This window comes from Diorhabda sublineata, chromosome 3 (genome assembly GCF_026230105.1).
Source record: "Diorhabda sublineata isolate icDioSubl1.1 chromosome 3, icDioSubl1.1, whole genome shotgun sequence".
NCBI lineage: Eukaryota > Metazoa > Arthropoda > Insecta > Coleoptera > Chrysomelidae > Diorhabda > Diorhabda sublineata.
In genome coordinates this window covers 24947537-24974126 of record NC_079476.1, presented here as the reverse complement: position 1 = coordinate 24974126, position 26590 = coordinate 24947537, and the positions used below count along the sequence as shown (strand labels likewise).

The 26590-nt window shown below is 31.8% G+C and overlaps 1 protein-coding gene across 4 annotated transcripts in view; it reads left to right on the top strand.

Moving 5' to 3' along the window:
- The first annotated feature begins 3378 nt into the window (after positions 1–3378).
- The window catches only part of LOC130440927 (MAP/microtubule affinity-regulating kinase 3-like), an 87575-nt gene continuing 64363 nt past the window's right edge, over positions 3379–26590 (top strand). Inside the window, exons 1-2 of one of the 4 annotated variants that reach the window (XM_056774330.1) lie at positions 3379–3539; positions 8580–8799. In XM_056774330.1, the coding sequence (XP_056630308.1) occupies positions 8620–8799 (180 nt within the window). In that variant the 5' untranslated portion in view covers positions 3379–3539; positions 8580–8619. Of the gene's footprint in view, positions 3540–8579; positions 8800–21083; positions 21353–26590 lie in introns of those variants that run through there. The other 3 variants (XM_056774305.1, XM_056774327.1, XM_056774328.1) reach the window with 3 other exon arrangements.

Below are 26590 nucleotides of genomic sequence, written 5' to 3'. Positions count from 1 at the left end.
TTATCTAAAGGACTTAGTTGATTATACGTTATAGAAAACTATAAAATTAAAAAATTATGAGCAGTTCTCTCTCTTATCAAAATCTTTCTAAATACATCGACGTGTTTTAATTTTTTTTCGTTCCGCGAAACTTACACTTTTAGTTCAGACCCCAAAAATCTGGAAAAAATTTTCATACGCGTACCTCATGGGGTTTTTACGTTTTACTTTTCTGGAAAGAAATATAGTTGTGACAAGTCAAAATTAGTTACACATAATCCCATTTAAGAATTGATTTATTCACTCAGATTACAGGGATTTTCATATAATTCCAATAATTAAGCAACTAAGATATGAAACTGTCCATAAAATGAGTGAATTTTAACTATTTTCTACATTTAATCAAGTCAATAAAATAAATGTAGATATAAACATATAAACGCGCACTAAGCTCTCGTACTAATACTACACTACCCTTAGCGTTGGCGGTAGAGAATAGGAGGAGGAAAGGGGTGATATTTCATCATTATTTTCGTATTGAATAACTGCTACACCTACACAAACAAGATAATTTTGTTTTATTCTTAACAACCGCCAGGGGGATTCCCAGGAGTAGTATTATCAAGAAAAATTTACATAGGCTGTAGTAGCTTGTCATAAAAATCAATTGCGTAGGTGAGGTATTTGATCTCTAAGTGTTAAAAAATAATAGCAAATTAATAGGATAGTAGATCAAATAACTTTTACGAAATAACAGTTACAACAAAATTAATGTTATTTAAAGGTTCTATGCATTTATATTCCATAGAAGAATAATTATTTAATTAGGTGATTACGTAAAAGGAACAAATTTCAAAAATACGTTATCAATATATTATCACAATAATCAAAGTTGAAATTAAACTTTTCGTTCAAACGATTTTTTCATAAAACATACAACCTAACAATATCAAACTTGTAATTTAAACTAATGAACTTTAGAGATGAGAACACCGAGAACATAGGCAGTTTTCCTAATAAATCTGTTACGAAAAAACAGTTACAACTAAAATTCGCAACTCTAGTTCAAAGTCCAAGCAAAAAGTTATAGTTATAGGTTATGTTATAATTCTTCACAAAAAAATAATTTTATAGTTCTTGATCAGCTTGAAACAAATATACGTCAGAATTGAAAAAAAAAATCATATAAAACTTTTGCAAAATCAAAAGTGAAGTTAGATATTAGTGAAAATAAAATAAGAAACTGGAAAAATTAAGTTTTGATATGACAGTTGCTTAAAAGTACTTACAGAAAGTTTTTTGTTCATATATTGCAGCAAAAGAATTTTTCACTTAATAAGCAATCATTTAACAGTAAACACTCTTATTAATAAACAAACCAAACAATTATACACAAATAAAGCGAATTAGAACTATTACTACCGCTACCCACTGCTGACAGCAAGAAAGAAGAAGACATTGGAAAGAGGAAGAACTGGGAAAGAGGATAGGAAATCAGAAAAAAATCGTACTGGGCCCCATTTAATTCTTTCAAATATTTAATATTTTGCAATTTTAATCAGGCCGGAGGACAGAAACGAGCTATATACGCACTTTTTGATTCCGTTAATTGCAATACCAAAGCCACACAAAACAACCCATAACTATTTAAAACTTGTTAATTTCTTTTTTATACTTGCTACGCTACTGTACAAACCATTTTTCAATGACAGAAAAGTTATTTTAAAGTTCAACTCTACCATACGTAGTAAAGTAACGTCCACGGAAACTTTGACATTAAATCAAGCTATTTTCCTTTGGGCTACATTATAACAATCGGGGATAATTGTACACGCTACGAACACGACATAATGCTAGTCTTGCTAGTTGTTCTTTTTTGAAATTAATACGATCACGACAGCCTCGAAGTAATTTGTGAAGTTCTATTAAAACCACTTACAAAATGAATATCATAATATATGTATTACTAATCTCTTTTTTGTTATTTTAATACTCCAGTTATTTGTGTTAGTGAATACTTTAAGGAATATACCTACGCAAACATGAAAAAGTAATAATTGGTGTATAACCATTGAATTTCTATAGAAGTTCACTTTCTTATTATTAATCCACCCTCGTTTACGCTATATTAATCATATCACGTGATACTAATCCACACCACAGAGGTGTAGACGTCTACTTTGTAACGAATGTGAAGTATAGCTAGTTGCATACCTCGTAGTTAAGAGGTTATGACTTGAGCCTAATGAACAAAATTAATATGAAATAACTACTGAATAGTGTAAATAATGTCAGTTGAAGATCCATAAAATAGTAATGTTTGTGAATTATTTTCATATTAGTTTTTAAACTGGGATATCTTATTTTCTATTATTGCTTCAATACTTAGTTACATCCCCTTTTACATTTTTGGTAGTACGCTCTAGTTATATTTATTTGGAATTCCATTCATTACACAATATGAAATTGGGGTGAAAACAATGAGAAATGGAAATTGAGGGGTTTATTAGAATATTCTAAATATAGCAGGGAGAGGCTGCTGTTGGTATATAAATAAACATCCAATATTTTGATACGTAGGATGTCAATTTGAAAACTTCTCATCCCTAATATAATAAAGCTATTCTATATTGTATTTTCCAATGAATGAAGTTGTGTAAATTCATTTGAAGGAGTAGGTAGTAAAAACTGAGTGATAAATTATAAATTAGTCACTTATTTATAACATAACAAAGTTTTTTATCGTTTTTATTACAATATTGATTCAAGTTGTACGATTTGAAAAAAATTCCCTTCTAATATTGCGTCTACAATTCAACTGACGCGAAAACAAATTAGGTATCAAGAATATTTTTATCACCATAAAATGAGATATTCGACAAATGTATTCGGCTTGTTTTCTCCAAAAGTGAATGGTGTTTACTATTAATAAGACAATTTAGTAGTTATTAAAATTTTTACCAAACTACTATAGGATTAAATAATAATATTTCTGTCTAGAATTTAATCACCTTATTGTTCAGATGTAATATCAGAATTAGTACATTCCCGTTATGCGGTACTCTAGCTACTACGAAATTTGTATGTAGAGAGGTCCTTACACTCAGAATAGTTCAACAAAAAATATTCGATGTTCTATAAATTAATATTTAATAAAATATTCATAGCTGATTCATTTAAAAAAAATCGTATTGTTAATTGATAAGAGTATTTTATCAATAATGTAAATTACGCTTTTTTTATAAGCATCTACGATAAAAATCATAGAATAGGAAGAATTTGGAAAGTTTGGCTGCCACTGTTTCTTATCCACAGTCCGGTTGGTCATGCGTACAAGTAGTCACCTTGTCACCGACGTCACGGAAAGCTGGTGTAATCTACGATTGACGTTTTTGAAGCAGTCAACGTGCTTCTTAGGGCGATTTCGTTGAAGCACGTCGTAGATCGATTGGTCTGTATACGTTCAGTCTCCCAGCCATCTTGTAGAAATCTAAAAGTATGCTTTTTTGAGGTGTGTGTTAATTTTAAAGGATTTTTAAGTGACCAGGATTATTTTATGGGTGAGTCGTAATATTTATAAAATCTAGTGTTGTGTTATTTCGTGGTATAAGTGAAAAAACGTATCGTAACGTGACATTTTCTCATCATAAAGTGTGCCCCTGTCAAAGCTTTCACTTGGTCTCTAAATACAGAAAAATAGATTTAATACTTAAAATTAGCTTTAGTGGAAACATGAGATTCTATATTTGTGTATGGTATGTTCTTAAGTTGTTATTATTTTGAGAAAAACGTGTTAATGTTCGGCTAAGTCGTCCGTTTAGAGGCCAATATTGGTTGAAGAAACTTAGCCTTATTAGGTAGAACTTTGATTTATGTATAGAAATTTGTTGTACGGTTTTTTCATACGTTGCAACTATTATTGCAATTTACCTGTCGTACCAGATCAATAGTTAGTACCGTGGTATATAAATATATATTCCGGAAATGATGGCAATTATTTTTAAAAAAATATATGGTAGGTGTTCGCGTTATTAAAGACAGGTTCTTCGTTTTCAAGTGTATAGGTATCTCGTTAAATGAGTCATCGGCGATAGAAGTCCCTGGGAGGTCATTACTTTCTTGCCATAGAGGATTTTAATTGTTTATGCATAATTTATTCAAAAAATATCCGATGAACAATGTCCTGAATTCCTAAACCAACTTTTCTTTGTCAAGGAATAATATATATTGATGTAAATACTTTTTATTTATAAACATTTAATGTGATTTGATAAATTTTCATGGCTATTCGCGTTATATTTGTTGTTAATACCAATAATATTTAAAAATCTATTTAGCGGAATATTGTAAGTCAATTCATCTTTTTTGCATTGACAGAAAATAGAAATTGAAAAACCTCAATTATATCCATTAAAGATTCTTAGTATTGCTGACATTATTACACACATATAATTTATCCAAGTTGATTCTAATAAAGTGTTCAGAATTAGTATTAATCAAACGTAATTCTATGTTGATATTGCTATATAACTATATTTGCTTTGATAATCTGTTGGTTTACTCCAATAAACAGCAGTTTGTTTGTAAGATATGGTTATTTTTATTAAATTTGCTCATATAAACATTAATACGAGGGTTGCTACTTGACTTTTTATATAGACAAATAAAATCAAATATTTATAATTGGATATGGATTTATTGTTTTCCAAAATATTCTCTATTAATATCAAAACACTTTTGCATGTTTTTGAATAAATTGTCGAACTATTTTTTCCATTTTTATTGAGGTACTTCCAAAATTTGTGATTTGAACGGGTCAATCGCTTCTCCAGGTGTAGAAAAACGTTGACATCTCAATTATTTCGATGTTTTGACTGTTCGAAAACGATTTTGATGTGCGAGAGCTAGCATTGTTGTGGAGAATTATTCGTCTTCTTGAGATGAGTTAATCGGTACACTGCTTTTGGTTTAATCCTCGTTGAAAGTAGTAGAAAATCATCAATATACATATTCACATCTTAAAACTTAAATAGCAACCTTCGTAGGAGAAAACTAATTAGTATTGACTCAATAATCTAACACAAAAAAACAATAATGCCCTAATTAAGACATTAAATAGGAAATACTTAAATTTGCTCAATTATAATTTACAAATCTCAAGGAACTAAATGATTTAGAACTGATTTGTGGATTAGGGACTGTTAATCTCCTCAGAACTTCAGATGTCGACGATGTTGATTGACATTGAGCTCCATAATTGAATTTCAAACTATTAAATAGGTTTCAATAATGCTCTTCTACATTTATCTTAAGAGCTAGTTGAGATTTGTTTTCAATAATCCGGTACCTAATTGTGTAAACGTTTGATCAAAGTAAATTTAAATTTTAAAACATTGAGGTAATATATGAATTTTTCATATTTGGGATACAGTTTTCTTCTTGTCATTACTTTTGTCCGCCCGTCTGTCTGTAGAAGCGATATCACCTTCGTTTAGAGGCCTTAGCTCTACCAATATAAAATCTGAACTAGATTCTACTTTGAGTGAGACTGCTTCTTCGTTATAAACAGTAATGTATCGGGTAGTAGTTTAAACGACGCCGTATGACCAGCGAAGAATATAAAACAAAAATTTCGTTCGATAGGCTTCGAACCTCCGATCTTCGTTTTGAAAATTAAGCAAATAGACAACCTTACCAATTACACCGTTACGGTTCGATATAAATTTCGACGAGATGTGGGTGTATAAGCAGCCAACGGTATCAATTAAAAAAAGGGAAAAACAAATGTAGTTTAAGAAAACTAGAAAACATTGATTTAAACTTTATACTATAAAATGACTTCTGTCGAGGTTTGTTGTTTTTAAACTAAGGTGGGGCTTTCTGTCTTTTAGAATAAATATTTATTTTGTCTGTTTTTTATAGTACGCCTTGTATATTTCACCAGACCTAATAAAAATCGACAATGTCTACCAGACAAAATAAAAAAATTATGAAATCGTCGAAGGTTGATATTCTTTCACTAAATCGAGAAAGTAGATTTCATTCTGCTTAAGGCTAAAGGTCAGTTTTACGTTAATATCATAATAAAAAATCGTATTAACAACTTTCATGATTTTTTAAACCTTGACTCATTAATTTTTCTATCTTTGTTTCCAACTAATGTCTACAAAAGCAAAAAAGTTTTACATTAACAATAATAGTTATGAGAAGGTCGATTAAGATAATTAAATTCTCAAAATGTTATTTAAGGGATCACCATCCATTTACCGCGACATAATTGAATAGCCTTAGCGAGGGAAACCGCCCTATTATACAAGGGTTGTCCTGCTATGAAACTAATAACATAACATAAAATTTTCCCAACGTTGCATCCACGACTATAAACATTTCTCGTAGGCTTTTTTAGTGCCAGAACACTTTTTTTCTTCCTCTGTATATTCAAATGTAAGTTTATCGATTTAACGGGTATAAAACATTGCGTCCAGTGGTCTCTTGTGGTACTTTCGACTTACCATGGTTTTATAATTGTTTAAAAAAGGATGCGAACAATTACGGTGACCCTGGTATATATAAAAAGTTGTAAATTAGGTAATTAAAAAAATGAAGAAATAAGCAAATCAGATAACCTAATAGTTTTGAAATTTGGCTCGTTAACACACCGGTATAATTATTATTATACGGTAAATTATCAAATCTATGAGTCATTGACTTCAATCATAGTGAAAGACACCTTGAACAAGTGATCGAACAATTACTATTATCATTGCGCTTGGTACCTACTACTTCTAAAAACGTCGTTTGGTATATTATTGTTGCATTCGGTAAATTATTCATATTATATAACTAGATTATTATATAATGGAATGAAATATAATAAAACTAATTCTATTTGATAGTTTTGAGAATCCCACGTGTTTATTAAAAACTGTGAGAATTTATTTACGACAAAATTTCTAATGAAAATACGTAATAGAAAGTATTTGATGCAAATATATTCAAATAAAATATATTTTGATGCATATATAATTTATTTTAAACAATTTGCATAGTAGGTATCATTCTGATTAACAGTAACGACTTTTAGTTCTATAAAGGCAAATTTCTTTGAGGAAACTCATTTAATTTGCTGATTTAATAAAGGTACATTAGAGATTCCGTGGAGTTCGTATTTTTGTATGTAAATATTCTCGCTTCGTGTGGTATCTACCTGATATTTATATTAAACGATCTGAGTAAAAAACGTCGTTTGGTACATAACAGTAAATGTGCATAATGTAATGTCACAATTTGTGAATTGGTCATATAATATCATAATTCGTAAATTTAATTTTATAACATATAATAGAGAACTTACAATCTTCAAAAAGTATTAACTGGGAATAAATATATTTTTTCTAATTTATCATTCTTATGTGTAATACCTTCTTGTTTTGAAGCAAGTTTGAACTTGTACCGACTTGTCAGTCTGTCATATAATCGATTTTGTGGTATTTCTCGTGAAACATTATGGAAATAAAATTTTATTGGAAAAAGGGTCAAATAAGTTTGAAAAATGTTAATACCTTTCCATGCTATCACTGTCCTTAAAAACGACCTTGCCTGGGACATACCTCAGGACGAAATACCGAAAAAATTTAGCTTTGACAAATGATAAACTGTAGAAGGCAATTCATATTATAAATGAACAGAAATGCCGTCAAATGATGCACGGATTGGTCAAAAGCAGCAAACAGAACTGGAATAGGAGTGTACGGTGAAACCAAACACTCTGAAAGCCTAGGCAAGACACCAACCTTTGTTTTATACATGATACTAACTGTGAACTATTTAAAAACAGTTTAAAAGTGGAAATTAAGGACAAGGAATGACTTCAGAAATAGATGGAAATGTGCAAAAAAGTGGATGAACACACTATTCGAGAGCTTACTAGAACGTTTGCGAAGAATGAGACCAAAAAATGGGCCAGTGGCTGTTTTTTCGGAAGAAACCACCCAGAAATGGAATCAAAGTTTGGATAAGTGCTTTTCTAGCCAAAAGAATGTTTATCAAACTTGTATCTTTTGCTTTGCTCACCTTCATAGTTCATAGATACATTGTGGGCGACTAAGGACCCGATGGGAGCACATAGGCCTTCATATAGGCTCATAGTACCCCACTTGAAATTACCAAAGGCCGTTGATCTTTGACAAGCCGATTAGGCGCTTTGGCTTGAACCCTTTGATGTCTGTAGACAGGTTGTGGAGTTTAAAACGGTCTCGTGTAAGTGTTGGACACTCACAGTTGACGTGGTTTGCGGTTTCGGCCTGTTTCATGCACCAAAGGCACTCCGGATCGTCCGTGATGCCCATGGTGTTGAGATGGCGTCTTAGTTGGAACAGTTAATTGATGTGAGATGCAGAGGTCCATCTATATGTGCCTTTGCTTGTCTCATGCCAGGTGTCTCTATCCATCTCTGCCGAGATGGGTTCTGGGTTTATCGGTGGGTTCGCCTTTTGACATTTGATCCATGAGGTCTACAATAATGTTAACTGAGCTGTTTTCTGATTATATTTAAATAGCCCCTCTTAGGGTTTTTATTTTTCAAAAAAAAATTGTTTCAGGTAATGTGAAGTGGCCAGTGCGATAGTGTTAGTGGGGACGATGTCGGCAGCGATGCGTTCCACCCTTCAGACCGTGCCGGAAAGTCTGGAGGTGACGAAAAACGCCGACCCCACTATCGGTACTTCGGGTCCTCAAACTACTAAAACGCCAGTCAAATCCCTATCAGATGATAAATCCACCCGATCTCGTAATTATCACACCCCTTCATCAACTAATAAGGTAAGTGGTTGTTTTCAATTGTTTTTCATTTCGAAATGGCTACTAATAATGGAGTTTGTAAAAAAAATCATAACATTTTTCTCATTTATTCAACTTAATTATTGGCAATCGAAGTTTTCGGGTTGACATGTCCGAAAAATTGTAATCGGAATTATAAAAAAAAACAAAAACACTCCTAATAAGGATAACAGCGCGAATTTATGAAATTAGTTATAAAAATTTTGAATTTTGAAGCGAGTCTTAGGATTTCGTTGCTTGCTTTCCTTGTGAACGGATCAGGATAATGGCACGAATTTATGAAATTAATGTATTGTCATCTGTCATTACCAAAATTTGATTTCATTGATGAATTCATGCGATAGTTCGAAGAGGATTTAAGTTCGATTCAAAAGATTTTGTCCACCCGCGAACTTATCAAAAATAATCTTCCAAAATTTTGAAATTCCTTCATTATCATCTGTCTTCACCAATTTTACAAAATTTTGTATTTATCTGTTGGTTAAATTCGAATGCAAAGATCCTGTCAATCTGGTGAACTTGGCAATGGCATAATTTAAAATATATGGGTCAAAAAAGCGACTCTAAGGATGTCTCTCCTGGTGAACCTGGGAAGAATTATTGTACACATTTATGAAATTATTGTAGTGCAATTAGTCCTTAATAAAAGGGCCAATTTTTACATATAATTTAATGTTTTGAACTGTTCAGTCCATTATAATGAATCATAAAAAACAGGTGTCCAAAAAGGAGCTTTCTTTTCAGAAATATAAATTTTCAAAATACATTTTTTTAGATAGTACATTTTTTCCCATAAGAAATTCCAAAATAGTGAAATTTGACTTCAGGTATATTTACAATTTAGTTGGACCTAAAAATGTTAATTTTTTTCTTATGTATTTAAAAATAAATTGATTATTTATGCACTAAGCTAATCACTATCTACTAAATTATCTAGTAAACTTAACTGTGCACTTATTACTAAACACTTATTTATTTAAATTCATCATTTGTTTTAATTTTTGATATTCCGATGTGTTCACGACGAAATATGATTATTAACTGATTAGTACGACTGTTAGAGACTCGTTTATATACACTATAATCATATCTAGAATGTTCGAAATGCTTAATTTGTGGTAAACGAGTATAGAAATTGACCACAACATATTGTGAGCAGGTTGTAAGAACAATATAAAAAAATTGTCTTCGTATATAATGTAAATATGAATTGCATCCGCCTTTAGATTCTATTACATTCTATTTAATATAACAGGACCGAATTCACGGTCTATGTCAGTAGACGAGTTTTTAACTATAGTTAATTTTTATCGAATATAATTAAAAAAGTATTTTTATGTACTTTTTACTGTGAACATATAATTATTTTAAATAAGAGTAAATAATTTTTAAAAATGAGGAAAATTTCAATAAAATATTGATAAAACTGGATCAATTTCAGTAGCCATTTTGAAAGTGAAATTTTTAAATAGATAAGTAGATTTTTAGAACTTTTTCGGCATATTGTCGCTTGTCTTTAATTAAGAAAAATGCTGTGACGTTTCTATTTGTTATATCGTTTGTTTTTTATTGAAATCAACCTAACCTCGATCCACCCTACCATGCTCTAATGAGACGCAGCCCCATAAGGGGTGGTTAGCCTCTCCATATGTATTCTTAACATTACATATCAATCTATTTTTATGACTGACACGTTATTTTTTCTTTTTTTGGTCAAATCAGTAGTAGAAGTAGGACATCTTCTTCTAACCTACTTTTAGACGAAGCCCTACTTATAGTTGTCCCTTAAGTGGAGTATTTTTTCCACACTAGTACCATAAAGTCTTTTTTTACCGTGGTAAAGTAATAAAATTCCCTTTTTGTCGATTATTACCACATAACACTAGAAAATTTAGTTTTGGAAAATAAAAATTAACGTACATCGTAACTAAGTAATTAATGTTATACTATATTACTTATAAACATTAAAACATTTTTATAACGGTTAATATCATGTCCTGTAGGTGAAAGTGCTTTATAACGGTAATTTTTTTTTTATTTGATTATTATAAAAACATTATGTGCATATTTTGAACCTTCCTCGTATATTCCAATAATCAATTTAGACCAGGAGGAATTTGCGCATGAGTACCGAAAACTATTCCACCTCTATTTTTTTCTTCAAATTTCCCTACGGATGATATAATTGCATGTTGCCATGGAGCAACCCCGTTCTATATTGTTTAAACCGAAATTGTTTAAACAATTACAACGAATTGTTATTTTCAAACCGAACAATTTTTTTATGCTCTTTATTGAAATGCAAATAACAAAGGCCTGATGACTTTTTACGATAAAGTTAATATTTTTAGAGATATGAATTTTTAAAATTCGAAAAATCTCGAATTTGGGCACGTTGCGATACATGCTTAAATAACTTTTGTAAAACTGATTCCAGAAAAAAACTTGTTAGAAACAAATTATAGATAATTTAATTATTAATAACATTGCTCTCTATAACAATTTTGAAAAAGTTGTTAGTTTTTAAGATAAATTATAAATAATGATTCAGGACACAGAGAGACCGATGCAGCGCATGAGTCAGAGAGAGACGGCTATACTTAAGAGCGCGCAAAAATAAAAACAAGTATAAAACCAAAATTTTTTTAAAATTCTCATCAGTAATAATATTAACTATTGTATGAAGAATTGAAAAAAAATATTATTTGAGTTTTATTTTTTTTTTAAATATATTTTTCATAGGTCAAAAGTAACTAAATTCGAGATTTTTCGAATCTTTCAAAATTCATATCCCAAATAATTATCGTGAAAAGTCATAGACCCTTTTTTATTTATATCATCATTAGGGCAATTTGAATAAGATCGAGGTGGAATAATTTTCGGTACTGTTGCGCCGATTGCTCCGGACTAATTATATTTTATAAATATTGGAATTTAACACTAATTCTCGCAGTCACGTGTTTAGAGTGTTTAGCAGCTGCTCTGTATGACCTTCCAAGTAGAATTCCATCAGAATATGTGATTCGATTCAAAATATAAACAGTATAAAACGAATGAAAAATATAAACAAAACACTTTAGATAACAGAAGTTCATTTAGGTTACCTCATCCCAGAATGAATATTATGTAGTCCGAACTGGCGTTGAATGTAGATAACCAGTAATATACAGCAATGTTTAACTGGTTGCATAATATATACATGCATTATATTTCGTTTTATATCTTCATTTGATTTTTTTTTATTTATATTTTATTTATTATGTAGTGAATATAGAAAATATGAGGGGTGTAAAAATAATAAACGAAATGTTCTAAATTAATTATAATATTATTTTTCAAAGATATTTGTATTTTTTTATTAAAACTACGTCTAAAGCATACTAGTGATGTTGGTTGCATAACTGATGGATTTGAAACTGTTCTATAGATATAAAATTGTGTATAATAAGATTGAACACTTGCCAACTACGAGTTCACTATTTTCATATCGGATTTTCCACAAAAAGTTTTGAATAGTACGAGGACACGTAACATTCTGGTATTTCCGTAAATTTTATGTTCCGTTTACCGTTAGTTTGATTTAAAGAAGTTTGAAGTACGTTAGAGATCAAAAAGTATTTACGAGGGCGGCACAATTAGTTCATAACTAGTTTGTATCTCTTCAACAGATATTTGTGCATTTTAGTAATTAACATCTAGTGGTCGTCAAGATATGTTGATATTGGAACAGTTTATTGTTAAAAGGAGGTTTTGATAAGCAACCAAAATTTTCTCAAAGAGAAAATCTGAAAATGTCACATCACAAATTATTATCAATTTATATATTTATGCAATTAACCTACCATGTATCGTAAGTTTTAAGTTTTGAATTTGATATTGAAAAAAATGAAACCACTTACCTCTACATGATCATGACAACAAAATCGATACTTGTACTTGATAAAACAGTAGTCCTGCCCCCTTTTATTACTTCACACCATTTTTTCCGTAATTTTTCACCCCTTGTGCGATAATTCTGTTGTTGATACATTTTAGTAGAGTACAGTTTCGACAAAAAATACCACTAATACGACTCGATAGGTTTGTAAAACAAAACAACTAGGTGTGGATGTTGCTGTAGTTTGTCGGTAAATTGCAAAATTTATGTTACAGCCTGCCCAATCATCTGAAAATATAAACGACATCGTGTTTTCGATTCGCCCTCGTATATATGCGTATTTATACTTTCTAAATCAACGGAACTGATTCAAATTTCTTAATTTGTTTTTCGAGTTTATATTATAAAATGAGTCATCTTTTTGTGGTAACCAAGAAGAAGAAAAGAAAAGGATAATCATACTGTGAGACGTTGGAACGGATTTCTGCCTAAGTAAACTCGTATCTTATCAAATTCGAACTAGATTCATTCTCTCGAATGCCGTTTCGTTACGTTCTGTTTAATTTCGTGAAAAAAATTAATAGTTACGTAATTGATTCACTTTGGTAGAATCGCACAATTGTAGTGAACGACTCATACTGACCGATTTTACAGGCCAATCTAATTATAATCCAGTCAATTTAGACATTCGAATTTACTTAAATTCCCATCAAGCTGACAATCAGTAAAATTGTTTAAAATACAATTGAACATAGAATTTGAATGTTCCCCATCATTTCCGTGTATGGAAAAAATTTTTTTTCAAGGTCAAAGGTCAAAAAATGAGTTTTTAGCAATTTTCAGCAAAACGGTTAGTTTTATCATAAAAATACTTTAAACGAAAATTATAGATCATAAAATTTTGTATAAAAAACTTCTTTTGACTGGTTGGAATTGTCATAAATTATCAAATGACAACATAACTTTCACAACTTTTTGAATCGTTATATCTCAGAAACGGTGGTTCGTAGGAAAAAAGTATTAATACGTTTTTTTGTAGATAATTTTACGGTCTACAATTTACGACTGAGGTATTTTCATGATAAAACTTACCGTTTTGCTGATAATCGCGAAAAACTCATTTTTTTGCCATTTGACCTTGAATAAAATTTTTTTCCATACACGCAAATGATGGGGAACATTCAAATTTTATTTTTAATTGTATTTTAAACAACTTTACTGATTTTCAGTTTGATGGGAAATTATACAGCTTCACTCTTATTTTTTGGTCCAATTTAACCGGACTATTAGACGTACCAAAAAGTTATTTTCAAAAGTTCAAAATAGAAAGTTTCAGTACAACTCAGTAACGTAACGTCAAAGGTTAAGGAAGCGGGAGGGTATATTTTTTACTAGTTGTTTGTTTTTTTGATTATCTGAAACATTGAATGTTGATTTGATTAGATTATTCAATAAAAGTGTGACGTAATTTATGGGTGGGTTTAATTTTCCAAAAAAGTACTTAGTTTCATAAAAATTGAGAAAATCGTTATTTTTATATATCAAGATGTCTGGGTGCTTGGGAAATATCAGGGATTAGACAAGAATTTTCTAATAAAGAATTTTCATTAAATTTGACTAAACCAACCAGATATAGCAAGTTGTTATAGCTTAAAAATCGCATCATGCAATGGAAACATGTTGAATCTCCCTCGTAATTGCACTCTTAAGACCGGGACATACACTACTCCGATCCGATTTTGCTCCAAAGAACTGATCTGCGTGGGATCCGAACGCGGTGAGCTCACATCTCCTATTCCAGATCCAACTCGATACATTCGCCATTCTCGCGAAAAGTTCTGTACGCAAAATTTCTGCAACTGCGATTTAGTCATGGTGGGAGTTTGTTTAGAAGAGGAAGATGAAGAAAACTCGGAGATATCTCATGGATAACATAGGGAGATGCAGATTTTTGGTACAAAAGAAGATCCGTAGATCCATACAGATCCCCACTTTTTCAATAAGCTCTTCCGGTTTTCTATCCGACTCTATTACCAATTTAGTAAAAAAAAAAACACGCGTCCTGCAGCCGTTAAACACAATCGTGTAGGAGTGGTATCGGGCACGTGTCGGAAAGGTCTGAACTGTACAAACTATAGTACCATTTTCCTTTCTAGACCGTAGGATCGGAAGGATGTATGATAGGTGTGTCCTGGCCTTTATTGGGTATATTTTGTGGCTCCTACTCTCCCCCACCTCTTATTTAATGAGATACGAGTTGAAAAACGGTCAGAATTTGTTGAAAAATTCGATTATTGTACACTTGTTTTAATTTTTGTTCCCTGAAATTCCTGACGGCCGCTCTTACTGCGACCAACATCTCTTCTATTCATTTTCTACAGGGTATTTTATCCATCTTTGGCAATAATACATTAAATTAACTGTTTTTTTATCGAACAATGAAAATTATCAACTATTTTTGATTTATATTTATCACGTGATGTGATTTTTGTTTATATAATATTTCAATCGTTCGTGGCACCAATCAAATTCGATGCAATCTACAAATAATCAGATGACAAATAATTTATGTTATCGTAATTGTCAATAAAATATTAATGATTATACTTGGAATATTTTCATTGCCTATCTATAGTAATTTATTGTTATTTTTGTTTATTCCCGGGTAGCATTAGTTGTGATAGTTATTTCTAAATCAGTGTCGCTATTTACCGAAACATGTGCGTATCAATTGGTCTCATTTTAAAAATTTTAATCCCTTTCAATGTCTCCCGATCGGTGAGTGAATAATTTATATATATGTTAGCTTCAACTTTTAACACGTTTATCATTTCCCCTGTATACCTTCGGAAACCTATTTTATGTATGTGCATAAAAAGAGGCGTCCTTGAAAATTTTCCAACCGGCAATAAAGTTTCTATTCCGATTTGAATACGAGACAGAAGAAGTAGAAACGTGTCGTTTTATTAAGAGACATACACGTCATCTAGTCATGCTACAAGTATGTAAATATTTAATCAAATTATTCCACGTTGATGTTGCGCAGTTTCTTTGATTTCACTTATAGAGAATGTATTGTGATATACAGGATGACCCAGTTACATTGTCCAATTTATTATACGGAAACCTTGTATCCGTAAAGTTGTTCCAAACTAATGTGGGAGAAGAAAAACAATTCCTGTACGAACTCATAAAAATATGTCTTTGTCCAAAAAGTATAAATCACAGCACGTTCTTGCGTCTCACAAGGCTAACTAGGACTAAACTACAATCATAAACACAGTTAGAGAATCATAAACAAAACAGCAGGTAGTGGTAGTGGTAGTGTACATCATCAACATGAAGAAGGAGGTACTCCATCGCCTCTCTGTAGCCCAGATCTATTTCTAACTGATTTTTTATAGGGTTTTGTCAAATCAAAATAGTACTACAATGAAAGGTGAACATTTGTCAAGAAATGGGCACTATATGTCGAGTTTTCGAAAATCTAGGAGGGGATGTTTTAAGAATACTTTTTTTTTAAGGAATAAATGTCCGTTTTGAGCTTTCGGTTTTAGAAAACGTCTATTTGAATACAATATATTCTCTTTTCCTCATTGAAACTTGTATATACATCCGCAAAAATAAATCTCACGTTAAGATTCTAGATAAAGATCAGAGGATCATCCATTGAGTCCCCCTTTCTTGCTGTGATACTGGAGAAACGAGTTTTACAGCTGATTTGTTAATCCCACTCCTTTTAAAAAGTCTAAAATGTGAGATGTCTTCAATTGCCAGAGATCTTGGTCTTATATTTCATACGCACCCAGGTGTAATGCTCTGGAGTTTCTTAATGTTTCACAGATAATGTGGATAGAGGCTTCGTCTTCTGAGCAACGAAATCTGCACGCCGCATTATCTGGTAAGTCTTAACGTCTTCAGATGACAGTACTTCAATAGGATTCCTGTTAGAATTCGTAGATTTTTCTTATTCAGATTGATGGTTACAGTCTCCCAACAATTGGTTTTGCTCCTATCTACCATCTTTTCCATTGCTCGGTAGCTGATACCACATAACTGTTCAGGTTTCGTGAAGGTGTGTTCCTGAATCCATGGTAGGGTAACTTTATGTTTCTTGCTTAACTCGCTGTCCCAAACGAATTTGGAAAAGATGATGAAATAAATAATAAAAACATTCAGTACTGTAATTTTTAAATCAATTACCAATAATTTTCATACCTGTGCTCCTCTTTACTAATTTAAGAGGATTGGTTCTTTTCAAGCTCAAAATAAAAAGCTGCGGACACGTGAAGTATAATCAAACTATAATTTTTTCAATACCACCGTGTATTATGGTCTATTAATAAATACGAATCGATAGCAGTTGCATGAAAATAACTTTTTTTGTTACAAAAGTCAAGCTAAATAAGGTTCAAACAACTCACAAGATAATTTTCCATCATAACAATCTTAAAGCAAACATCAAGTTATAATTAAATCTGAAAAAATATTGTTTAAAATGAGAATTAACAAGAACAGGAATTATTTACAATGTAAGTAATTTATTTTTAGCAAAATTGGGTTTAATTTACGAGGATGGTCTGAATAGTTTTCAATAAACAATAACATTTTCATTTTTTTATTAGAGTCTCTTTGTAGTTTCATCCATGGTTATGAAACGGTACAAAAATTCGGCTTTATTTCTTTGAAACATTCCAAAACAGTCGATCGCAACATCTTCACGATGCTGGTTTGTGCACAGCTTTCTTATGTCCAAATTTTCGATGTACCTCACTTTTTGGAATGTCTACTATGTCTGCTTGCTCGCGCACTTTCAGTAGACGATCATCCAGTGAATTTTGTTCAACATTTCTGGAGTCGACCCGAGTAGAATCTAATTCAGTTTTTATATTGGATGATCAATTTTTTCCATTTTTACAAATTCACTGAAAACAACGTGAGTAAGAACAAAGAAAATATAGTGATTGCTATGCTGATAACAGGGCAGACATCCTAATAATTTAAAAATAGTTTCAAGAGTCATCTGCGTTAACAAAACAATATAAAACAGTATAACTAACAATTAAGTATGAAAATATAAAAATCAAAAAGGAAACTGAAGATTTCAAAGGTGTCGTTCATATTATGCAAAAAATATAAATATTTTACGAGGTATAGTTATTAAATATCAAAACTGATAATATAAAATCACCTTATATATACTAATTTTCCATTGTTCCAAACAGTACAGGAATCCTTTTCTGTCAAATCATTCAATAGACTCAAATATTGTTCTTTTAAATGCAGATTTGACCTCAGAAAAGACATAGAAGTCGCACGGTGCAAGATTCATTATCCAATCTCATTCAAAGTGTACATACAGAAATTTTCACGAGCTTGTTGTTGTTGTTCGAATGTGAGGATTGTAGGCACCACAAAAAAACAACCCATATAAATACGAAGGTAACAGCTATACTGATTTGTCTACAGACGCTGTAGCGGCGCTAGTCTCGTTATTTCATATAACCACGTGTCGTGTATTTCAAATTTAACCGAGATCGTATATACATATTTGAAAAAAATATGTATGAACATCTTCTCGTTATGTTTCGACCTTGAAAAATTCCATAACGTCGATTTTAAAAAATAAAGTTTTAAGAACGTCTGATGATTAGAAATTGAAATGCATAGAAATGAAAGAAAATTAATCAACACAATTAAAAAATAGAAAAAAAAAACAACGTTCATTTAAAGCTAAAAAAATTTCGACATCAAATGTGATTATTTTCTTTAGGGGAGTCTGTTTATTCTTTAGTTGATTCTCGAGAAGAATTGTGGAATCCCATTACAAACAGTTGCAACGTAATAAAAAATGGTCATCACTAGAGTCGGCTCGAATTTTCGGAGAAAGAGAATTTTCGTAAAATTTTAAATGCCATTTGAAAACATATCTTTGCATATTTAACTTTTCCTTGGAAATGACAGCGTTTCATGAAAAATAACAAGAGTAAAAAAAGTATAAGAATCAAATGTCCCTAAAAATCCATGATATGAGAATATTTTTGCTTAAATGACCTAACACAGAGATCGGCAATCTTTTGAGTCAACAGAGCCTAATATCACAATTTACCCAAGTTTTGGTTGATAATAATAAATAAATAAATTATACCAACTAGCGCTAAAGTCCTTAAAGAACCTTGAACTCCATTCCTCTCGATGTGTACTTTTCTCCGCCAGTTCCAGACGACTATTTCTTTTAGGTCCTTTTCTACGTAGTCCTGCTATGCGTGGTCGTCGTGGTAGTCAGCGGATTTTGCCGGAATGCAAAAAGTTAGACTCCTCGACCTTCCGGCATCCGTACGACGTGACCAAGCCATCTTAGTTTTATCCCCGCTATCAGGCTAGGCTAGATACCCCAAATTACATTCCTCTCTTCAATTTTTTCCGAAATTTGGGCCTCCAAACTTCATATTGATTTACTATTGATGGCTGCCAAACAAATACTAAACAACGTGAATAAGAAGAAAGCAAATATAATGATTGTTATGCTGATTGTAGGACAAACATCCCAATAATTTGAAAATAGTTTGAAGAGTCATCTTGGAAATTTAAACTGCGTTAATAAAACAGTATAACTAACAATTAATTATGAAAATATAAAAATCAAAAAAGAAAATAAATAGTTTAAAGTTATCGTTCATATTTCTGTTGGTTTTTGTGTACGACGTCCTGTATATTTCCTTGTTGGGAATAAAAAGCCATCGGTATAGCATCAATTCATATAGTTTCCATTGACGAGAATACTGATGTAACTTTATTAATATAAGCATAGTAAGTACTGGCCTAAATATGCTCAAATAATTTCACGGTTTTTTATGTCAAATAACGTGGCGTTTCTCACACCAACCATAAATGTTGACACATTTTTTCAAACCGTTATATGTGTGTCGTTTTTTCCTTACAGAAATGAGAATTTGTTGCCTTGTAGAGAATTTTTAGAACGTGTCCAAAACAAATATTGAAACGTGACAAAAAATATCGACGGACAATTTATTTATTTGTTCTTATAAAGTGAATATAGATACTTGAAATTATGTAAATTCCATTATAAGAGAGTGAAATTGGCAACCCTGCACTTAAATAAACAAAATGTGTATTGTTAATTTTATCCTCCTATAATCTACGGGAATGTTTAAAAATTTCGTTTGTTAAGCGTTTGTGATCCCACGTAATTTAAAAAAAATAATTTTTTATCTACTTAAATTCGAGAAAAAAGAAATTTTACGCTCTTGTTTATTTTTATATTGATAAACTTTCCCTGTGCGACCTCGTACTTTTCTGTAGTATAAATTCTTGTGCTATAAAACCTTAATCTCACATTTTCAATCTTGACCTTACTTTGACCCATCTCATCAAATCGAAAAATATCTTATAGGATACTTGATTTTCATAAACCTTGTATTTACGATTTCATCGTTTTCGTAGATGAATAATTATTTCACGTAAACATTCCACGATTAACTCGATCTTAAACAACCTCCTCAACTGATTCTGTACATTTTCCACTCGAATTAAAATTTCGAAGTTGACCACAACGAAGATGCTTCTTGTCGGTATCGTTTCGTGATGTAGTTGCTAGGTTTCTCACGAACGCGCAATTACCGTAACAACAAGCGGTGTTGTCAAATTTATTTTGTAGTAAAACAATGTAAGTTACAGTATTTCTTGAAATGTGTATAAAAATCAGTAGTTTAAATATGGATCTGTATTTATATCGTGGTGATTAGCTCGAAAAAAAAATTCGTTTGATAACATTTTATTCTTAGAGGTAATTTTAATATCGAAGTAAATAATAGAACCTGTTGAAGATACCTCCACATTTTTAATTTGTCTATGTTGAATTACAATTTATTGATTTATAAAAAAAAGAAGATAATTCTAACCAAGTGACAGCGTTTTAAACGAGACTTCATTATTTTCGTATTATTTTGTTAAAATTACCCAATCTAGAAATGGTGGAGTAAAAAAACGTTTATAAAAAATATGCTTTTGAAACAAGTAATTATTAAATACTGTTTTTCACTTTGCTTTGTTGTTTGTTTGCCTGTGGGTGAATCCATTATCTCGTGACACACTTTTGAGGTACGTAAATGTCTCAAAATTGAAACAATTGTTATTTATATTTTAATTTGGATAAGAGAATAATTTCTAGAACAGTGAAAATAATAATTCAAAAATCTTCCAAAATGTAGGAGTTGTAGATGAATTGAAATAAAAAAATTGATATCATAGTTCATTATTAAAAATTTTCAAGTGATATTTAACATTATAAATGGGTTTTGAACGTGGCAACGCCGTACCATAAAACACACCCCGTGCGTCTATTCTATACTGAAGGTGTACGCACATACATTCTTGTTTTAGCTCGATTGACGCGAAGGCGAAGCAGCAACAGCAGAACGCGAACCACCTCGATTAATTTTTCTGCTGTTGTCGGTTGCCGGATTCTGTGTTGACAGTTCGTCGCGGTGCTGGTGCAGAGGCGTGTTTATTTAACGGGTCCAATACGTTTTGTGTCTTTTTTTTGCTGTCCTGTTGATGAAGTGTTTTTTTTCCCTATTTGGTGATAATAGTGTTTTTTTTTATTACGAGGATGTATTGAAGATTTTATAAATAAGGGTTTGTCTTTTAGTATTTCCTTCTTGCTAATGCAGATTCAAAAATTGATGGAAAACCAATTAAATTTTGTCATATGATGAGAAGTGTGCATTTGGAAATTTTTTTTATCAATATTAATCATTATTCGTTTACAGAAAATTGATTACCCACCACAATATTTGTTTTGTTTCCTTCTAACTTTGTTTTCAATAGTTATTACAAAAAAAATAATTCGCGGAAATGTTTTTATTGCAAACAACTGAATTAGATCAGAGGTTCTCAAACTTTTTTAACGTGGATCATTCTAAACATTTTTTCAACCGCTTACCCAAAACTTTTACCAAATGTGAAGATCCATCGATGGAAATTTTCTTAAATCACCGTAGATATTCTCCCCTGGTTACCTGGACCACTTTTTATAATAAGAATCGTCAAGATCTTCAAAATAGCCTTTAACTCTTGAAAAATCTTTGACCAATGAGAAATTTTTTCAAGTCTCGATACAGAAAATAATCCGAGAGTGTTAAATCTGGCGAATAGGGTAGCAATTCAACTTTAATCTATTAATTCGTTTCAATGACGGATCTGTGAGGTGATGCATTGTCTTGATGAAACAACACAATCTTTTTAACCAAATGCGGCATTTTTCGCTTGATTTGATAAGTTTGTTTTTAATATTTTACTATTGGATCTTTCAAAACATCATTCAAAATCTTAATGTTTAATCTCGTCACATTTCTCGAGCAACTTATCAGTATTTACAAAGATTATTATTTTTGTCGAGTGACCTGGTAGGAACTTTATTACTTTGATTAAAATTTATGCTTGTTTTCAAAAACCTTTAGACAATCTTTATCTATATGTAAACACATTTTTATAACCAAGTTCAAATACACCATTTATTATATTCGTAAATACGTTTAGCAACTGTTACGTCGACTGTATTTTTAATAATTTCATTTAATCCTCCTTTAGTCAAGTCATGTTTAAATATTTTCAGGAAATATCGTCCCCAACAATTTTACTATAACCTCGCTTAGTCTAGCGATGATCTAATCTCTAAAATCGCTAAAATTTAGGATTTACGTTGTTGCGATAACGTCTCCGTCTATTGAAAATCTCTCTCCTGCAAGTTAGAAAACAAAAAAAGTCGCTGGGGGTCGGTTTCAGTGAATACGGTGGCTGGTCAACCAATTCGAACTGGCGATTAAGTGTGTGTTCTCTTTGTTGGGACAGGTACTTCAGGAACCATCCTCGTACATGAATTATTTGTTCATAAATTCAGTCGGTTACGATGAATTGCTTCATGTAGATGCCTCAAAACGATCAATGGACTCGTCCTCATTGATCCTTTGATCATCTTGGAACAAATTCATGATTAACTACACTAATGTAATAGAAACAACTATTCTCAAGAGGTTTAAAGAGCGAGTTTTGGGTACAGTCCTACCCAAAATATTCATCAAAATATGTTGAAGACCTCTGCTATCTGTAGGTCGATTTTAGAGAACCATTTCCTCGAAGATCACTCCTCAAATTACTTCCGCAACATTACCAACGATTTCATAGCTGCAATTCTATTAGAAACATAAAATTTCGAGTTGAACCTTTTTCCATATTCAATATTACGAGATGCATCGTAAACAAACACTCATTAATTGATATATGGCGCTTAAACTTCACACGAAATTCAAAAAAAAGTTGTACCAGCTTACGTATTTTTTGAAAAGATACAAGCAATAATTTATTTGTTCATATATATCGATGATACATTTTAACATTTTCATTCGCTTAATCATGATGGTATCCATTCTCGAAAATATTTATTTTAGAATAAACAACACCTGTTTACTAATACCTTTATATTTATTAACATAATACTGAATGATTCATCATATTATAACAAGTTCCTTTCATAAGTTACTAGAAAAAACCAATTGACAATAAATTGGTAATGAAATGAACGTTTGTTGCAAGTAGAAACAGAAAAAGAACCGCATAAATTGAAGAGGATTCGTGACATAATGGGCATAAAAATCGAAAATCGCGTACGTGTGAAAAGGGCCTAAATGTAATATTCGTTCCGTTTGCTTAATTCGTAAGCACGCACAATCATTTCACAGCTATCCACTTAAAAACGCGGATTATTCATCTACCTACTCTACGTTTAGAGTTAGTTATGGGCTCAATACTGTACAATGCGAAAAAGTGAACAATCACTTTCCATTGAAGATCAAATCTATATCTATTTTCCGCATCTCGCAATAATTTTGAAGACATGTTTACTAGAAAGTGCCTTCTATTCTATAAACGACTTTTATTTCATTCGGAACATGCTCATTGGTTTATATCCCAAAATTATTACTAGAGAAAATCACCTTTAAACGCAAGGACAGCAACCTTCTTACCTGAAGACGTAAGGGCTTCTTATTACCATCAAATATAAAGTGGAAATCACGAAAAACTGTAACAAACACCTCATCAAAAAATCACCATAAAAGGATTGAGAACGCTTCTCGATTCTTTTGGACTGATTAAAAGCACCCTAGGAATAGTTCATAGTGTCCGTCAATCACATAGATACTCTCATCGTGCCCCAAAAGACCGATTTCTTTTTTGAGAAACCGACCAGGTGTTTTAGTTTGGACTTTTGACGAATTAGGATATGATTCCTGATCAGAGGAAGAAACTGAAGAATACGATCTTCTCCTGATTTCGCATAGCTAGCACCGGGTCCTACAGCGCGTGCAGTTTTACGCTTTTTGGAGCCAACTCGTTGTTCGATGGACTTTTGGCTACTTAATAGGCTTTACTAGAACTTCCGGGTTAGAAACACTTGGTGAAGGAGAGTTAGTTAGACTGCTTCGGCCTTTCTTCTTCTTTTTTTGAGCCGGTCATTTTCAAAAACACATCGACATCGGTAGGAACCGATACTTTGGGGGTAGTGGGTTCTGTTGTTCCTGTTTGCTCAGAGCTTTTGGGGGAAGAATAAATTTGTCATGGCTCATACTCTTGGAATCAGAAAAATGAGCCGTTCTTTGCACCGGGCCTCCTCCTCAACCACCCCTCACCAACTTCAAGGTTTACATACTTCTAATTCAAGAAATCGAAAACAGTTTCATTATCTGTTATGTTAAATTCCTTATTAACTAATTCGATTATGAACAAATTAATCGATTATTCCAACGATTAAGACATATCTTTGTGACTCATAAGTGACAAAGATAAATATGTGTCGATTAATTGAGTTGACGGTTTCCGTCTATCGAAACCGAAGCGCACACAACAACAATAAACTATTATTTGTTATTACAAAATAGGTTAATGGCCGTTTCCTGCTAAATTAATCTGGTAAATAACCCGATGAAACGTTAGTTTTCATTGTCATGAATTTCTATGTGGTGCTTTCTCTTGGAACCGAGTCGATGATCTGATTTAATGCTACATTTACTGTTATGATATTCAGATGGTTTTGTGATGGATATACTCGAATTTTCACGAGGGCGATTCAAAAATGGTTTAGAATAGTGATTAGGGCCATAATTATTATACAGTTTCCATAGTGCATTTCGACTCTGGGTAATCCTTATTACTTTGCCTACTGTCAGAAATTCATTTTTAAAAAAGAACGCGTATACTTTCCTTCAAAGTCTTTCTTTCAAATAATTTCCTGGTTCTACAGATGTTTGTCTGAAAATATTAATGTCTTTTCATCAACTGTAGAAGGACGATTTTTCGGCTTTTCCACTGGGTTTTCAATGCAAGTTTTGCATAACAAATTTGGTTTTATGACTCTTACATAAAAAAAGACTATAGAAAAACGACAGCAGGTGCTGAATTTCTTCTGACGAGTTTTGTTATATTAGTGGAGAATTTATGGTGAAGTCACAAGCCAAAACTATTTCTGAAAATGTTATAAATGTACTTTGGTGTAAACAGAAATCAAGACAAACAGTGGGTCCTCCACTCGTACTGTGTCATTGTTTAGACAAATGAAAGTGAAGAAAAGAAGTATATCTTTTCAAGTTCTGGCAATGTAAGAACCCACCAAATCATATACACTACGACTCGGAGAATCTATGTGTCCGCCTTTCTTGGTGCTATCCTGGGGAACTCAGTGTTTGCAGCTGATTTGTTTATCCCACTCGTTTTAAAAAGTCAAGAATGTGGGATAGCTGTAGCTGCCAAAGATCTTCGTCTTTTATTTCATACACCACCAGGTGTAGTGCTCTGGAGTTTCACATTTCAAGAGAATGTAAATAAAGATTTCGTCCTCTGTGCAAAAAAAGCTCAAATGGTTGTTTGAGTCTCTAGATTGAACTGGACACATTTCTCAATTATATAGATTTCTGTTTGAAAAATATTTGTCTTGGTTCTGTGTTTGGTTCTGGTCCCGTACGATCTCATTCCAGATCTGTCTGTTGCTTTAGATCCGCCCGTTACCATTTAATGGCATATGATCCCATTCACTTCTAAAGCTTAGTATTGAGGTCAAACTTTTTCGATGCATTATCCTGAGGCATGTCCCTTAGGTTTGGTAACTATTTAGGGACGGTTTTTCTTTGGTCTAGTCCAGTCCATATTTTGATGATTGTTATTTTTGTATGACAAAAACTGTAGGCTAAGTCAAAACAACAGTCTAAATTTCTTGATTCCTGTCTTAAGGAGTTGAATTTACTTGCCAAAGAAACAAAAATTTAAAACACAAAAAAATGCCGCCTTTTCCACATTTTACAATAAGGAAAATTCGTTTTGTGTCTGTAGTGACAAACTTTTGATGAGCAGCATAAGATAACAACAATGGAAATTCGGTACCAAAGACGATTGGATACAGCCATGATGGTTGGTTACTGCTGGGTTTTGAAGAAGAAAGATATGTATCAAAAAACTTCACGTGGTACATCTTCTTCCTGACCACTTCATTATGTTTGTGCCCGCATGTTTGCATTACAAAAACCGCGCTACAACTTTAAAACTATACTTAATTAAAACATATAATGTAAAAAATGACATCGGCCTTGAGGAGAATGACGGGAAAAATAAAAGTAAATGAAGTAAAAAGAAAAGTAATTGCAAGTCATTTTATGAATAGTACAGGATATTTAAGCATTTAAGGTTAAGATAGCGAAGTTCTAAATTCATTATCTTCACTACTCGCGATTGTTTGATTGATTTACGAGCCCCGTCCCATTTCAGTTGGCCCAATTGAAAAAAATTACTAATTATTGCTTTTTCAGCTATTAAAAACCGGCAAATTGT